This window comes from Kryptolebias marmoratus, linkage group LG13 (assembly GCF_001649575.2).
Source record: "Kryptolebias marmoratus isolate JLee-2015 linkage group LG13, ASM164957v2, whole genome shotgun sequence".
In the NCBI taxonomy this organism is placed as follows: Eukaryota; Metazoa; Chordata; class Actinopteri; order Cyprinodontiformes; family Rivulidae; genus Kryptolebias; species Kryptolebias marmoratus.
In genome coordinates this window covers 3705687-3723247 of record NC_051442.1, presented here as the reverse complement: position 1 = coordinate 3723247, position 17561 = coordinate 3705687, and the positions used below count along the sequence as shown (strand labels likewise).

The 17561-nt window shown below is 39.1% G+C and overlaps 1 protein-coding gene across 5 annotated transcripts in view; it reads left to right on the top strand.

Moving 5' to 3' along the window:
* The window catches only part of cadm1a (cell adhesion molecule 1a), a 384640-nt gene that overhangs the window by 340712 nt on the left and 26367 nt on the right, over window positions 1–17561 (top strand). For 3 of the 5 annotated variants that reach the window (XM_017419883.3, XM_017419886.3, XM_017419882.3), the window contains one exon: window positions 9392–9424. The exons of the other annotated variants lie outside the window; for them this stretch is intronic. In XM_017419883.3, the coding sequence (XP_017275372.1) occupies window positions 9392–9424 (33 nt within the window). The remainder of the gene's footprint in view (window positions 1–9391; window positions 9425–17561) is intronic. 5 annotated transcript variants of the gene reach the window in all.

The following is a 17561-nucleotide window of genomic DNA, read 5'->3' as shown; positions in this document are numbered from 1 at the left end:
GCCAGTCAGGAAGTTCAAGAGCCAGTCACAGATGGAGGGATGTAGCCCGAGAGATGACAATTTGTGGGTGAGTTTGTGTGGGATGACCGTGTTGAAAGCGGAGCTGTAGTCAATGAAAAGTATCCTGACGTAGGAATCTTTATTTTCCAAGTGGGAGAGGGAGACATGAAGGGCAGTGGCGATGATGTCTGAGGTGGACCTGTTGGCCCTGTAGGCATATTGCAAGGGGGTCTGTAGTGTCCGGTATACTGCTCTGAATGTGAGACAGCACCACTCTCTCAAAGCACTTCATAATGATTGAAGTGAGAGCTACTGGTCTGTAGTCATTCAGGCAGGATGGGGGGTTCTTCTTGGGTAGGGGAACAATGGTGGTGGTCTTGTAGCATGTGGGAACGGTACATTGTCTTAGAGAAGTGTTGAAGATGGAGGTGAAAACTTCTACCAGTTCGTCAGCACATGCTCTGAGGGCCCGCCCAGGAATGTTGTCAGGTCCTGCAGCTTTGCGGGGGTTGATCCTCTTCAGAGCTTTGTGTACCTGGGCTGATGAGATGACTGGTGGGGGGGAGGGGTGTTGAGTAGTTGAGGTGTGTATGTGCTCTGTGGTGGTGCTGGTGGGGGTAGAATCCTCAAAGCGTGCGTAGAATGCATTGAGGTCATCCGGAAGGCTGTCTGAGGAGCTGATGGTGGTGTTGGGCCTGGACCTGAAGTTTGTTATTTGGATGCCTGGTAGTGTATTTAATATTGTTTATTTGATGCCAGAAGATGTTTTAGTGTTTGTGAATTACGACCCTTCTTGCTCTCCACTGCTGCAGCGGATCTGGAAGCTTTTTGCACACAGCTGATTTGAACCAAACGGGCAGGTCTTCAAGCTCTGGTTTTTCATGTTTACAGTCTTGCTTTGCTTTGATTTAGAGTGCTTTAGATAGTATCTTCCTACACTTTTTTTTTCTTTGGTGGTAGTTAGCGAAAAGCCATTTAAGAAGACATTGTGCCCTCCTTTAGAAGAGAGTAATGAACGCCTTTGACTTGTTTTTGTCTGATCACATCCACCAAACCCTGATGTCAGAACCAGGACGATTCAGTTTGAAGACATGGTTGTTACATTTCTAGTTTTAGGTAAAAAATGAATGTGTTTGTGTCACTTTTTAAGTTGATTACTCCTCGTTCCTACAGCATGAGATATTTCTCCTTTTGGCCACCGTGGCGTATTCGCTCCAGGTCAGAATATATTTTCACATTAATAAGAAAAGCTGGACTGAAGAAAAAGTGGTCTCTGTTATGCTAAGCACCATAATTCCACTGATGCTCTCTAAGGGCTGTATGTCACATGACAGCAGTTATTGTGTTAGTATTGATTGTAATGAAATTATAGCTGGCTGGATCCAATTTCAAAATAAAGGGCTGAAAATTAAAAAAAGTCACAACAATATCCTACATTAAAAAGAAAGCAAAGTGAGGTGGAGCCACATCTAAATTCATAAAATTCCTAAATTGCTTCACCAGATGGTGTTTGTGTAATTTAGGACGCTGACAAACAAAATGAATATTGTTTCTCTTCTCATCCCTCGGCTGTTTTGTTGTCCTGTTTACATTGCGGGTTAAATTAATTGGTTGTCAGCACCGTTTATGGTCTTTCATCAATTAAAACGAGGCTGCCGCCTGATTGTTGTCGTTTCACAACATACACATTTATTATTCTTTGTTTTGCCACTCGTGGATTAAGTACAATTGTTCACTGAGCGCTGTTCTGAATTAGAGAATGATTAGTTATATTGTGTTGATGATGGGAGAGGCAATAAATAAGTGGGAGGATGAAAGTTTCTTTCAAGCAGCTGAAGATTTCCACTTTTGGAGTCAGGTTTGGGTTTCTGTGAAGACCTCCTTGTTCCTGACCTCCGCTGGCTGCTGCGTATGAAAGTGAACAGCACGAAAACCCGGCTTTTCAAGAAAAATACGTCCTCTACAGTGATACAGGAATGGTAATAAAACAGCCGAAATGGCAAAGAGTACATGAAAAACAAAGAAGACAAAAGAAGGAAAAAAGGAAATGCGAAAAAAAAAACACTTCTGAATGGTGTTTTGACAGGTATAAAAAAAAAATCACAGGAGAGACTAAGAGGAAATTAATTAAATGTCCTATAATTGCAGAGGCTGGTCAAAAAAATTCAGTAATTATTTAATTCCCCACCTCACTTTCTAAACTTGCCAAGTACTTAAAAGCCGTGTTTTGGGGATTACCATTTTTGTAGTCCCCCCACCCCACCCCCACCCCTCTCCTCCTAATGGGAAATAGCTTAAAATAGATAAAAAATAATAAAGAAAACAGAAAAAAAGAAACAACCCCACCTTGAAAGATTTAATGGAAAGCACAAATGAAATCAACTGGCAGAGCGTATTATAGCCATATGAGTCTGCTGCCTTCAATCCATACACACTGTAATATTGGAATGCCCCTGATAGTTGAAAGCAAAGAGAAGACATCTGGCAGAAACTGTAAGTGGGTTGTTTCAACCTGAAAATATTGGCGCTGCAGATGTGAGGTTGGCTTTATCAGGTGAAGCCCACGCATCTCTCAGCTCACAGGGGACTGAAATAACCTGCCAAGATACTGGTGATTTTTAACAACAGCACAGATTATCAATGAAAGTTGTTTTTTTTTTCCAGTAAAAAGCCCTTTTTGGGGAGTGATTTTACCTCTGAAGTTATTTCACTCTGTCATGAAATATGAAGGCGCTGAGTTGAAGGGCAGAAAACAATCTCAGACATTTAAAGAACCAGTGTCTCGGAAAAAAAAAGGTATTTACGCCGAGCTTTTGTTTGTTAGTGAGATGTGATCACATCAATGAATTTAAGACCAATTTTCAACCGAAAGTATTGTTAAAATCTTGAATCATCCCTCATTTCTTCATTATTTTGTTTCCAAGGAGCCTGACTGACTTGTAATCTTTTAAAAATGGTATTGATCAATATTTCTTCAGGCGTCTAAAAGACTTTCAAAGGTTTTTGATTTTGGCTCGGTTTGTTGTTTTTGTGAGGGACAGAGACTGTTCGTACACTTATTCTCAGTCACTAAAAACTGGGTTATTTTGATAAGTGCTGGATTAAAGATGTTGGTTCAGAGGTTGGGTCTCATTCATCCATTCATTTTCTCTACCTGCTTTTTTCCATTCTGGGTTGGGGAGGAGCTGGTAGGTTGGAATGGTTTGACAAAATATTGTGACAAAAGGTGGTTGGGTTGGAGAGCAGGATCTATTAAAGAGAGGGTTTCCATTTATACTAACTTTATAGCAACCAAATGCAATGCTGCAGATTTTACTTTGCGTCACTTTAAGATTAGCTAGTTCCTCTGACTGGATCCACTTAACACGACTCATTTAGCAATCACTTAAAAACCCCTGTGAGCTGTAGATTTTGAGTTGTTTTAAATGGCAAAATTAATTCCTTTAATTAGCTGTTGGATTGACTCACCCATAATAATTTCTCTCTGATTCTACAAACTGGTGTCGCTTTGACTCTGGTCTACTGCAGGTAAGAAACTGACTGCTCATAAAAACTTCACACAAACCCACTCCTTTTTTTTTTAACTGTAATTCAGCAGTTCTTAAAGAGAGTAAGCCATTGTTGAACATAAAGAAAAGTGTTTTATCTTTTAACAAAGAGTCGACCTAATTGTCCATATTTTAGGACACCCAAACTGAGGTAAACTAGAGCAGAGCAGATGAAACGTAACAACCTGTGGATTTACCCGCATCTTGTTAGTCTCTTCAGTACCACGGGGTTCCATCTAATGCATTTCTGCCAGTGTAATTATGATTGGCGTGCAGTTACATCTTCATGTTGAGCTGGCTTGAGAGATGTGGCAGCGAGTCACCAAAGGGAAAGCATGACAACCAGTCAGGAAGCTGTGTCCGCATTCTGTCTGCAGATGTCCGCGAGGACTCTGCTGATGCCTCCGCTGACCAGAAGCCAGAGGCAGAAGCAGAGGAAGAGGAGAAATGACCAAGCAATCACTCAGCTGCAGACAGACTGAGTGGTCCCACATGGCTGCCACCCACAGTGTAATGACGGTTAGCGGGTCATGCTGCCTTCCTGTCAACTGAGACTCGCAGGGACAGAGGACTCATTTTACATTTGGACACCAGTGAGCACTGATACCATAAACATAAGGTTTAGAGACAAAAACAAAAAGTCATTATCTTCACCCTCAGAGCTAATCCCGTTCTGCCTCATAACAAGGTGGTAGATATTTTGTGCTGAACTGTATTGTGGAAAAAAAAAAAGATAAAATCACAAAAGATTCAGCAGTCAGGCCCCCTTTTTCTTGAAAAATGAGACCTCCCTCAGTGACTGGGGAAAAGTCATTGTTTGCTTTATGTAGATAATTTTTTAAAAAGTCATTAGTCAGTAAAGTCAGTAATAATGCTTTTTAATTCCATTTTGAAATAGATCACTGTCAAAAGAAAGCATCTGCTGCCAAATTGTTTTGGCAAATAGCACAGTTCAATAGTTGAGCCTCCTTGCACTTGTGTGTAATCGCATATATGGATTTAAAAAGGATGGGAGTTTTTTGTGGGGGGTACTAATGAGCAGTCAGCTGTACCTTTCATGACATAGCCATAAAGACAACCCCCTCTTTACTCTGCCTCTATTTGTTTCTAAATCCACAAATCAAGCCGTCCAAAACCTGTAACAATGTCAGCTTACAGAAATGAAGCCGCCATCATAAAACCATAGGAGGTATTGTGTTTAACTCAGTGGTGGCTGACATGGAGCGCTGTGCATAAAATGTGTGGCGGACGTCTATTCTGTATCCCTCAGCTGGTCACACAGACCGGCTGTCACTGAGCTGCAATGCAAGCTTGCTCATAAACATATCGGGTCCTTCCTCAGTGGCTCAGAGGCGTAACAGCAGCAGGTTGACTTTAATGGGATCCCTCTGACTGCTTCGTAGAGGTCAAGCTAACAGCTACTCAAAACACGACCCATTTAATGTCATCTAAAACATCTCAAACTTTTTGGTTCTAGTCACTTTTTCAATATTTTTCACACCCCATTACTCTTGCATGAGACAGCTGTTTACACTCTCACTATTTTCTCAGCTGAACAATGTCTGTGTCACACTTAATGTCTGCGCACAGACTGTTCGGTGAATTTTGTTTCTGCTTAGAGAGAGAAGACACCCATGGCACAAATGTGTCGTCCAGCTGATCACCTGAATCCACCAGGAGTTGTTTCAGTTCCACATGGCAACATGAATGAGAAAATAAACAACTGCCTCACGCAAAGCTAAATCAGTATAAAAATGCTTAATATGCATTTCATCAGAATGTTAAAATTATTTTTTCAATTAGAGCTGTTTATGTATTGTTTAATTGGCCCTGCTCTGAGTAGCTGTTGGCTTTATTAGTATTTCTCACTGATTCTCCAAACTGCTATCACTCTGATTGCTGTCTACTTCAGGTAAGATAATAACTGTATACCTTTAGCAAAATTAAATGTAAATACCTTTTCTGTTACTACATAGGAACAGATGTCGCGTCAGGAGACATTTGTATTTTGTTTCATTATAAATGCAGTGAGGATAACAGTTCAGTGTTTGTTCGAGTGTAACCAGGAACACAGTGGAACAGTCTTTAAATAGCAAACTGACCTTTGCACTTCAAGCCTGCAGCTAACAACCACGCTCAGGTAAAGTTATACTCCTCGAGGATTCTGTCATATTGTAAAGAATGTCAACATAATTAATTTAGGTGTGAATATCACATGTGTAAATATCACACTGTTTATCACACATGATAACAGGTGAAGCTGCTTCCTGTTTGTTATATTAAACATGTGGACTGCAAACATTTCTATTAATTAGCCATTCTGCAGCCCTTTAAAGGGACCAGTCTGTGCAATTTAGAACATGGGACTTAAATATGAATTCAGTGCTCTGGAGTCTGTAATCAGAGAAAATGTGACTTCAGTTTCCTCCAGAGAAGATATCAGTTTCCTTTGGTGATCTCTGTTTGTGGTTGAAACCAGAAAGACCTGCTACAATAAACTGGTTGTTTTTCTTTTTGCTTTTCTGATTTTCATACACCTAGAAGTGCAGATTGAGTTGGAGCTATCAAATTGGTGAAGATAAACAAACAAATATACCAAGAAATCATCCATCTGATGCCCCTAGGCATGATTTAGCACTGACACATCTCATCTTTAGAACCTTGCAGCAAAATGAATCTTCAGAGACTGGATTGTGTTTCACCTTGTGAGATTTTCTTTTTGCTTCTGGCAGCAGAGCTGAGGCGTGGCATTGGCCTGCTGCTCCCTGCAAGGTAGTACTGAGCACTGAAGCACTTCAGTTTGATTTGATTATGACTCGCGTGGGGGGGGGGGCTGTGATTAGAAAATGATTATCAGTTTATCTGGATGCATTTATAATCACACCTCAAATAAAATTCTGAGCGCAGAATCGCTCAGACTTAAAAGAAACAGAATATTTTTGCTCTTCACTGCAGTATAAAACTGGTTTTATTCAAAGTTTTGGGAACTAAATAAACAAAAAAGAAAATGAGTCAAAATGCTCAGTATAGTGACTAAGGCTCCTGTGGTAATGGATGCTGATGCATCTGAGCCGCTTTCTTCAGTGCTTCCACAACTTTGTTTTCAGTCCTGTTGTTGTTGGCAGTTAGTACATCTTTAACATGGGATGATCATGGTCTCCTGTGGCTCCAAAGATGGCAACATAAGGTTACAGCCTTATGTTAAACCTGTTGGAGAGTAGTTGGTGAATCAAAATTGTGAGAAAACTGGCAAATTTTCTGTAGCCGCCTCACTGAATTCTGAGTGTTTGCAACCAGGTGACCAGCAAGCCGTGCAGCGGCCAGTTTGTGAAAATGATGGCCTCTTTTCACGTTCACAGCTTAGAAAACTGTTTTCTCAGCCACACACATCACAGCGTGCCGCAGACATTTCAATACCTTCTGGAATCTTTCTTGCAAGCGTTGTTCACCAACTCGTCCCCAGCAGTCACAGCCCAGTGAGACACCACTGTTAGAAATGGCTGCATCGACTGGAGGTTTTTGAGTGGAAACGGGAACACCACTTGCATGTAGTGAGACTCTTGTGGAAATCTTTTTTTTTCCCCCGTTAAATTCATAGAAGCTGAAATACTTCCAAACACCAGATCATAACCTCCACCCCTACTAGAGCCTAAAACACACAACCATCAACCTGAGTCTTGATGGCTTACACACTTCTTGTTGCTCTGTGAAAGCAAGAAATCAGATCTACTGATTTTGCAGAATTATTAATCTTTCCAATATATGTCTGTCCTTAAAGAGCGTTTTGGTCTCAGCAAAGAGTTGTCCCTTAGCTTTTTTAACACCTTAACAATACATCTCCAAAGTGCTCGGAGCGTCAGGTTTTGTCAGGGACAGAGAGCGCCTGTAATTACTGTTTTTACTGGTGTTTACTCTCCAGGATCAGACGAAACCCTCAGTATTACCCACAGCAACATTTGACACTGCTCAGTATGTTAAATGTCAGTGGATTCAAAGGGAGTGAAGGTGAACCCAGCTCCTGTTTTTTAGTTTTTTTTCCTCTCAGCTGCAGGCTCAGTTGGAGCTACAGCAGGACTGATTGGGATTTGTCCCGTTTTTGTTTTTTTTTAACGTTGATCTGATCTTCTGCTAAGGGAACCGGAATCAATGCAGCCAGTGTTGCAACTTGCAGATGGAGCTGAAATGTGTCGCTGGGATGAGTTTAAAGCACACAAAATATTCTTCACACAACTCTAAAATCAAATCTAAAACCAAAGTTTTGCAGCTTCGAATCTGATTCAACAAGAAACAACCTTAAATATTAGTTCAGGGTGACAAGATTTAACAGATTTTTTTTTATCATTGTTAAAATTGTATAACAAAATTATACAAGATGTACTTTATCTGCAAACAATAACAGAATTTTACACAAAATTTTAAAACAGTGTGGCTTGGTAGAAAAAATATAGAAATGGGATCTGATAGATCAAAACAAGAATGTTTGTTTTTCCTTTTGGTTGAACATTTCTTCCATTAAAGATGTGACAATATTACCAGGGTTTAGGTAAAAAGTCGGTGTTTGAAGGAACCCGATATTGGCTGCTTCCTCTAATGTTCAAATGTTAAACAGAGATGTTGTGTGATTTATTATTGCTTGAAGCATGTGTTAGGGATCACTCTCAGCTACTACCACGCCAAATGTTATCTTCAAATCTGTAAAACTGACTAAACTATGGCTAATTCTATGTTTTCTAAGGTTGGTTATCTCTGACGGCCATTTTTAACTGAGTTTACTCCACCAGTTAGTCAAATGTAGAGGTATAGCCAATGATTACTGTCTGAAAGTTTCCTTAATATCTGTTCTGTGGTTTATGAGATATTTTGCTAACAGACAGCTGATTTGGTTGCATTGGTCTTAAAGATTCAGCACAGCTTTTCCAGTTCAACAATAGATTTTACCTTTAGAAGCGTTTAAACAGCAGATCAACTCATCAGGTCAAAACATGTTTGATTCAATCATCAAAACCTTAAAGAAATCTTTGATTTAATGAACTGAAGGGTTGCTATTCCAACCACAAAACTATCTTTTTCTCTATTTGAACCTTTAACTTTGTCTCTGTGATTCTTAAAAATCTTTTTTAATTAAAAAAAAGAAGCTGTAAGAGCTTCCGACTGCTGCGTCTTGATTTACCTTTTACATTTCAGATCCACTCACAGTGAGGTCGAGAGAGGGTTCAAGAAATGCATACAGAAGTCTGAAAGCCGTCTGACACATTTTTATGTTCTTTCTTCTAGTTTGGATAAATGTAAATGTCATCTTGTGGAAAGACAACCGAAGCAAACCGCATTTCCATTTAAAACTTGTTTGGAAAGGTTTTATAAAAGTTTTAAGAGTAAACAAACCATGGTCAGGATCTCATCTGTGCAGTCGCTTTAACACTTTGTTTTAATTTGTCCCATTGCCATCAAAAAGTATCTTTTGTAAAAAGATGTTTTCCAAGTCCTGAACTGTTCCTTTATCATTTCCTCCTGATAGTTGGTCTGTCTTCACATCAGAGCAGCCAGCAGCACATGATAATAGTGTCAAGCAGATCTCCTGCAGCACTTTTTATCCCCCCCTCCGTAAAGCGTCCAGCGTCTTTCTGTGTGCGTGTTCGAGCCTGTGTTTATCTCTGCGCTGCCTTTGGTTCCCTTTGATTTCCCTTAAGTCTTATGTCTTTTTTGTCATGTTCTGGTCTTCTGAGTGCTTGCTTATGGGTGTCGTTTGTTTTCTCCCCCTGCCTCCTCCCCCATTTCTTCTTGATTTGCATGCCGTTCCTCCTGTTCCACACCTCCCTCCACAACTCCTCTCCCTGTGTGCTCAGACACTGCGCCCAGCACTGAACCTGCAGCTCATGGTTGGTATCTCTTTCTTCCTTATGTCTCTTTTTTTTTTTTGCACTTACATATTTAACCCTGCAGCATGCCCAGTTTTACTGTTGCACAGAGGAAATGTCAGCTGCCTGCTGTTAAGTTATTTATGGATCCGACTGATCAGTCCTTTGAGGCCACAGAACTCAATTGAAGGCCTAATCTTCCCTGCAGGAATGCATATCGCCCACTGCCTTTCACACCAGAGTTTTTAACTAAGATCATCCAATGCTGAAAAAGGATGGAGTTGAAGCCAATTTGGTCCAACCTTGTAAATGACATGATGCATATTCCTATGCAATATTGTGAGCCACTGTGTGCGAATGAGTGACTGCCACATCAAACTTTAGCTCAATATCTGTCAAACTGACTGACTTATAGCCTTTTTTGTTTTGGCTAAGGTTGATTAGCTGTGGCGGCCATCCTATATGTGGTTGACTCCAAAAGTTGATGAGCTGTAGATGTAAATCACATAGTTTCATTAAAATTCGTCCAGTGGTTCATGACATATTTCACTAAGAGACACACACAGATATGGGCAGGAGCATCATCGCCACTTATAAAGGGCAAGCTTTTGGATTTTTAAGTTTACTCTTTCCAAAAAACTTAATTCCATTGCAAAGCTCCAGTTCTGTCATAAAGAGTTTTTAATCCTTGTTGCTGGAGCTGCACTGGCAGAATGATTTCAGCAGCTAACCAATTACAGTGTTTCCCTGAAGGTGCCACAGAGTAATAAAAGCCACTCTGAGGACAGGGCTGATTATATCAACAGCATTAGGTTTGTGTGGAGGCAAAAATAGACCTCATTTACTTGTTTTCATACATTTGACTGAAGATGATACACATCATTTTCTAATTTTGCCTAATTTGCATCGCTTTTCCATTATTTTTTTGGCTGCCATTCCGTAATTTGCACGAGCAGATTCATGGTCACAAGCTTTCTGTTAATCAATGCGCTCGTTTTGCTCCATCTGAAATTTAAAACTTACTTCACTCGTTTGGTATAATGACCAAATTAGTGAGCTGCAGAGCAAAAATGAGCCATGGGCGCCTCATAAGCTCCTGTTTGTTGCAATTTAGCTGCATGATTTCATTTAGGTACACGAATCATCTGAAGCTTCTCAAAGGTCAGGAAGCCAAACACACTAATGAAATTATGGCACACGAAGACTCCTGCTTCACCCAGGTTATCATCCACACCCTCCTGCTGTTTCTGCTCACATTCACTGTGCGGTTGTTTCTTGTTAGTTTTTAAACGCCTGCCGCCGAAGGCAGGAAGTGGTAATGCTTTTGTTCATGACTGTTTGTCTTTCTGTTAGCAAAATACTTCATGAACCACTGGACAGCTTTTAATGTAACTCTGAGGTCATCTAAAACTGAATGACCTTTGGAGTCAACTCATTCCAGATGACTAACTCAGTCAGTTTGCAGATATTGAGCTAAAATTTGGTGTGGTAGTAGCTGAGACTGATCCCAACACATACTCTTTGCAGCACCACTTTTTGTCTCGCAGCCAAATATCCTCTGAATTACTGGATGGATTTTCTCATGAAACTTTCACTAAATAATCATTGGATGTGCATCTACAACTCATTAACTTTTGGAATCAACCCAATTCAAGATGGCCGTCACAGCTAATCAGTCTTAATAAGAACAATGATGGGTATAACTCTTAAATTAAACTTTGGCTTGTAGAGCAGCGGGCGATATGCATTCCTTTAAACAATGCTATGCCTTTATTCTCTAACACGTTAATCTTAATTTGCTCGTGGTTTTCTTAATTCTTCAAACATGTTTTTCCAGTTGTCTTCTTGTGCTGCTTCATCTGCAGCCCTGCTTAAAACAACGGCTGCACCTCCACATCTCAGTGATGGATTTAATTACTAAAACGAGAGATAATTTGATTCGATTCTGCAGCACCAGGACGCATAAATGTGCACATTAAGCAGGAAAATCTAAAATGATTTGCTTCTATTACAGTTCAAGGTAGCACATTCATCTCAGCGTTTTACTGTAGTCTGAATTACCCTTGAATTAAATGAATTAATTATGTTAATTACTATCAGTTATCCTGCGCTGTGATATGATGCTGGCTTCCTCTGTCAGCAGTGGAGAAGTTTCCTTCCTGGAAACGATGATGGAAGCTCATGTTGAAGAGACAACAGATGCTTTGTTCTGCTTTTTGCAAGATGTCTTCTTAGCATTGATGAGTTTTTGAATGGCTGCCCCAGATGTTCTATCTCAGCCCATAATCATTTTTTAAATGTTAGTAATTACCCGCAGTGTGACATCATGATGATGAAAATTAAATTTACTGGTAGTTTTGTTGAATATTTTTAATAAGGTGCAGTAAAAATAACTGAAAACATTCTTAAAGAAGGAAAAGAATGTCTTAAAATGTCATCATCTGTCAAATAAATTTTATCTGTCAAACCTTTAAAGCAACGGCTTGTTGACCAAAGTGCTGTTAATAAAATAGCAAAATAGAACATAAAGCTCCATGAAAGACAAAAAAGACCACATTAACTTCTTTAATTTGGTGCTAAACATGATTCTGAATTAAAATAAAATGATGACAGAAGTTGGAGTAATTGTTGAAATGATCCGTTTGGATTTTTATAAAGTACAAACTTCTGTTTCCTTCATGTGATTCTTTTTGATGATGCTTAAATAGAAGCAACCATATTTTATTTACCCTTTATTTAACCAGGAAGATCCCATTGAGATTAATAAGCTCTTTTTCAAAGGAGACCTGGCCATTTATTGAAACCATTTATCTAATAATTAGTTTTGATTAGATCTCATCTCCTGACCTCCTTACATGAACATTATCCAGTTTGTTTAAAGCTGTTTGTTTCAGAGAATAACTGGACAGTCAAACTTTAAAAGCACACAGTGTTATCAACAAGTATTTAGCAAACATATTTGGTGAAAAATTTGACAATTTAACACTTACAGTGACAATATTGACAATGTGGTTGGAAACAACCAAACACAGAGCAAAAAAACACAACAGCTGAATATTAATGCTGCTCAAAACCTGCTAGATGTGTAAATAAGGACCTATTATTGCTTTATTTTCAAGACACTAACATGTCAGTTTTGCTCTCCAGCGTGAACCAAAAACAATTGTAAAAAAGAAACGGTTGAAGCAGGAAGACAGCTACACTGAAAAGGCTAAAGAGTTTTTTTCCAGCCTGTCACCTTTTTGACTTTTGCATCTTTAAATGTGGGAACAGTTTTATCCTGTTTTTGCCCACCGACAGTCTAAATTAAAAAGTGACGCAAAGACAAAGAAATATTTGTTGAAATATCCAAAAAGCAGAAACCAAACGGAGATCTGCGCCGGGGACCGACGGGGATGAGATGACATTAAAATGCAAACAGACTGAGTGAAGCTTGGTGGTGGGTTCAGGTGTTCTGTCGAGTATTTACATATAATTAACTCATTCCATAATTTATTCTGTCTAATGCTTATGTGGATTTTTAGTGGAAGAATCTGACAACTGGTTATTTGTAGCAGCTGACAAACCGTGAACTGTGAAGAGCCTGTTGTTTTTTCCTAATGCAGCAATCAACCGTACAACAAAAGGACAAACAGAGCTCACAAAGGTGTTTCTTTCATTCACTCGCTCTGATTTATTTCAATTATTTCAGTGTACAAGTTTTGCAAAACAATACACACCAAGTGAAATTACTTCATTTTAATCCTCATGTATTTTCCCTCCACTTTTTAATAACAAAACCTGAAAATGTATCATCCTGAATGGAGCTGAAAGCAGAGAGGACAAAAGCTCTTTTCTGTCTCTGAGAAGTTGGGAACAAAACAAACTCAAACTTATTTCAGCCTCTTGATCAAGAAGGCTTATAACATCTGTAACATCTGCACGGAGGAGTTGAAAAGTCTTATTTAATAAAGACTTTGTTTGTTTTCTTTTCAAACACAACAGCAGTTCTAGAAAAGTTAGGACATTGTGTAAAATGCAAATAAAAACAGAATGCAATGATTTGGACATTTCATAATCCCAAATTTTATTCACAATGAAACAGTAAATATATCAAATGTTGAAACTAATTTTACTATTTTCTAAATTGTATTGTAGCAACACATCTCCAATATGGGTCAGAGGCAACAAAAGGCTGTAAAAGTAGACGAATAAGAAACAGCTGGAACAGCATTTTGCAAATAATTAGATTAATTGGCAACAATTCAATAAGAGGACTGGGTATAAAAAGTGTTTTAGAGACTGAATCTCAAAGTAAAGGTGTGAAAAACTGCATCTAAAACTAGTGGAACGGCAACAAGATACTATTCCTCAATGGAAAATTGGGAAGTCTTTGAATATCCCATCATCTACAGTTCATCATACAGTCAACAGAGGTCAAAGGTCAAACCCGGATGTTGGTGATCTTCTGCATTAGAACCAGGTTCTGGTTCTGTTCTGCTCAGGAACACTTCCACAGATCATCGTCTGTAAACACAGCTCACTGTGCCGTCCACAAACGCTGCTTAAAGCTCTATCAGGCAAAGACGAAGCCAGATGTGAACAGATGTGTCTCCTCTGGACCAGAGAGGAGAACTGTTCTGAGGTCAGACGGGTCCAAACCATCCAGCCTGTTATCAAAGCCTGCCTCTCTGATGGTATGGGGGTGCATTAGTACTTCTGGCATTGGCAGCTTTCACATCTGGAAAGGCACCACCAACACAAAAAAGTCTTTACAGGTTTTAGAACATCATCTGCTCCCATCCAGGACTGTTGAACAGCCAGAATCCTCCATCAGACCAGAATGGGACAACATTTCCTCTAAAACCTCCAGCAGCTGCTCTCCTCAGGTCCTTGATGTTTACAGACTGGAGGAGAGGAATGCTTCCCAGTGATAAACATTGCTTTGTCCAAACTTTTTTGAGATATGTAGCTGCCATCAAATTCAAAATTACTCTATAAAAAGGTTCAGTTTCTTAGTTTCAATAAATAACAAAAATAAAGCTTGCTTGTGTCACCTGTGAATAAACAAATGGGCTGCGAAAAGTAAAGTTTTCTGTCTAAAAGTATGGTAGCCATTTGACAAAATGGCACATTATTAATGGTATTTGTAACTGTAGCCAGGTCAACATCTGTTTTTAATATGTTTACATGGAAAGGAAACAAGGTTACAGGGAGAAAAGTGGGAAATTGAAGAATGTTCAAACCCTGCAGCTACTGTGAACCCATGCAGCTGGCCATTACTCAGGTGAAGCAGCTTAATTCTTTACCACAGACCTTGTTTGTTCTTTAAACCCCATTAAACTCACATTGATAAAACATAAAATTAGACTGATTTACAATGTATGCATTCATAACAGGGAGATATGTTAAGTCTGAGGAGCATCTTTTTTGTGCTTACACTGCAGTTGTCTAGTCATTGCAGATTTATTTAGAACAACTTAAAAAGAAAAACACTGAACTTGCTGCATCTTCATATTTTTTGTACCCGACAGGTGTCAAAGAAAAACACAGGCAGCAAAAAAAAAAATATGTTCCATTAGTTTAAGAAATTGTGTTTGCTAACATACAAACATCAACCAGTTTGAGAACAAGCAATAAATCTATTTGGTTCAATGTAGGAAAGTTGGACAAATTCTTACTTTCAGGATCAATAACTTATAAACAATCCATCAAAGCAGTGTAAAACCACAAACATCACTTCCCCTCAGTGGAACAACATTAAAGACTGGAGTATTAAGTCATACTTAATCAAAACAGCCAATAAAGTAACACGGGGATAAAAAAAAATGCCAAAATTATCCAAACATACATGTTTGTAATGATAAATAACAGGAGGCATAAATATCAGGTTAGATTAAAGATAGTATCTCATTAGGCTGCAACTGCTGGTGACTAGTGGGGAACCGGCATTCGCAAGGGAGTCTCCAAAATGTATCATCAGTCATTGTGGGAAACTCGAACTGATCTCAAGAGCACTACAGCTGCATTTTGGCAGCACGTTTAACTGGCGCTGTCCTCAAACAGAGAATGTGTCCAGGTCTACAAACCACAACGATGATTAAAAAGTAATAATTCTTTAAAAACCGATTCAAATTTCACACAATCACCACTAAATGGAAAAGCAGGTAAGAGGATGGATGGATGCATGGATGGATGGTTCAAATCTGCCAGACTTCATTTAAAACATCTTCCACTGGAAATAATCATGAACATGGGGGTGGCTACAATAAATACGCTGCCTAAAATACAGTTTTGCAATCTGTGCACACAAATGAGCCGTGAGTTTCAAAAACTGGCAGCGTAAAACATGTCTGCACAGCTTCTTGGTCACATGGTCACAAATATTCAGAATACAGTTAGAATGCAACGAGAAATTTGCTGCTCCATCTTATGTTTCGAGCACAATTGACTCAAAGACTGTTTATTTTTAAAGGTCCTTTAAATTAACAACACAATATGACATCCCTAATTAACGTTTCTACAGATATCTCCCGGTAACCTGTTAGTCTAATAAAGAGAAATGCTAATTCAGCTCCCTGTGTTTCCATGTCCAGTGACACCAAGTCAGAGTCTGTTAGAAAGCATTAGCACTGACCACCTCTCTATATATCCTCTTAATTGTTGTTGCCATGGTGATGCCCCGCTTTTCTAGGCTAAAAAAGAAGAGCTTGACAAGACGCTATTAGGCTTGAAGGCTCTTCTTGAGATTGTACATTTCCCTCTCAAATAGACTAGGTAGGGGCAAAAAGGTTTAGATGGCGAGAGGGAACAAATTGAACATTCAGCAGAGAAAAGAAGAGGATCCAAAAGGCTGGAGAACAGGATGATGAAACGTTTTGTTCTTTTAAATGAAGATTTAGCGCTGGTGCTATAATAAGAGAACCTGAAAAATGGAGAAACTCATATATAATAACTTCTTTTATTATGCATGTAGATAAACTCAAGTGCACTTTTGACTAAGAAGTTGTGGTGAATTAAAGTCATTTTCACTTTTAAGACCCACAGAGTTAAAGCCACACATGTAAAACCACAATGTTTATATAATAGATGAGAACAGTTGGCCAAAATTGGTTTTATTGGAGGGGGAAAATGTGAACATAACGCAGATTAACTAAAGGCCTAGCAGTCCTTAAGGAATGCATATCATCTGCTGCCCTTTATGCGAGAGTTTTAGTCTAAGATGAAATCTTGTGCTGAGAAATGACAAAGCTGTAGCCATTTTGGTCAAACCTTCCAAATAATGTTTTGCACAGTCTCATGCGATGACACAAGAGTATGTGTTGTGAATGAGTCCCAGCTACTACCACAATATGTGTAAACCTGACTGAATTAAAGCCATTTCTGTGTTTTCTTAAGTCAGTTGGCTGTTGTGGCCATCTTGGATTAACTCCAAAAAGTTATTTGGTTGTAGAGCTACATTTCCTGAATATTTTCTAAAGGTTTAATGAAAATTTGTCCTATGGTTGAAGAAATATTTTGCTAACAGACTCCAAATAATAGAAAATCTTTGACCAAAGTTCTTGTTACTGCTCAGAATGTGTTGGGGACAATGCTCAGCTACTACCACACCATTTTTAGGTCAGTATCTTTAAAATGGATTCCATTATAAGCCAGTTGGTTGTGGCGGCAGTCCTGAATTGGGCTGACTTCTAAAAGTAACTAGTTGTAGAGGTCCATCCATTTATTACTTTCTGAGAGTTTCATTAAAGTTGATCCAGTGGTCCATGAGATATTTTGCTAACACAACAAGACAAACGCACACAGAGACATAAACAAACACGAATAACTGTTTAACCAAGGCTGTTGCCACATTTAAGGATGGTATTGTTTTGCAGCGTTTAATGGTTTGGAGCCCTCATTTGTGGTGTTTTTCAGGCCCTCTTGAAATATAGTAAGCAGGAAGACCCTGTGGAGGATTTTCTTTTTGTTTTATAACCTGCGTGTGGTGAAACGAATCCCTGCTTGTTTCTAAAAATGTGCCAAAGTGGCCCCCGGTTCAGAGGCAGCATTTTGGCCTTAGATGTTCAATCAGTATTTGGTCCTCTCATCTCACTTCTATCTCCTCACCCTTAATGAAAGGGCATCTTGAGGGAAAATGTCAGTTGTTTTAGCTGATGCTTTGGTGCACTGACTAATT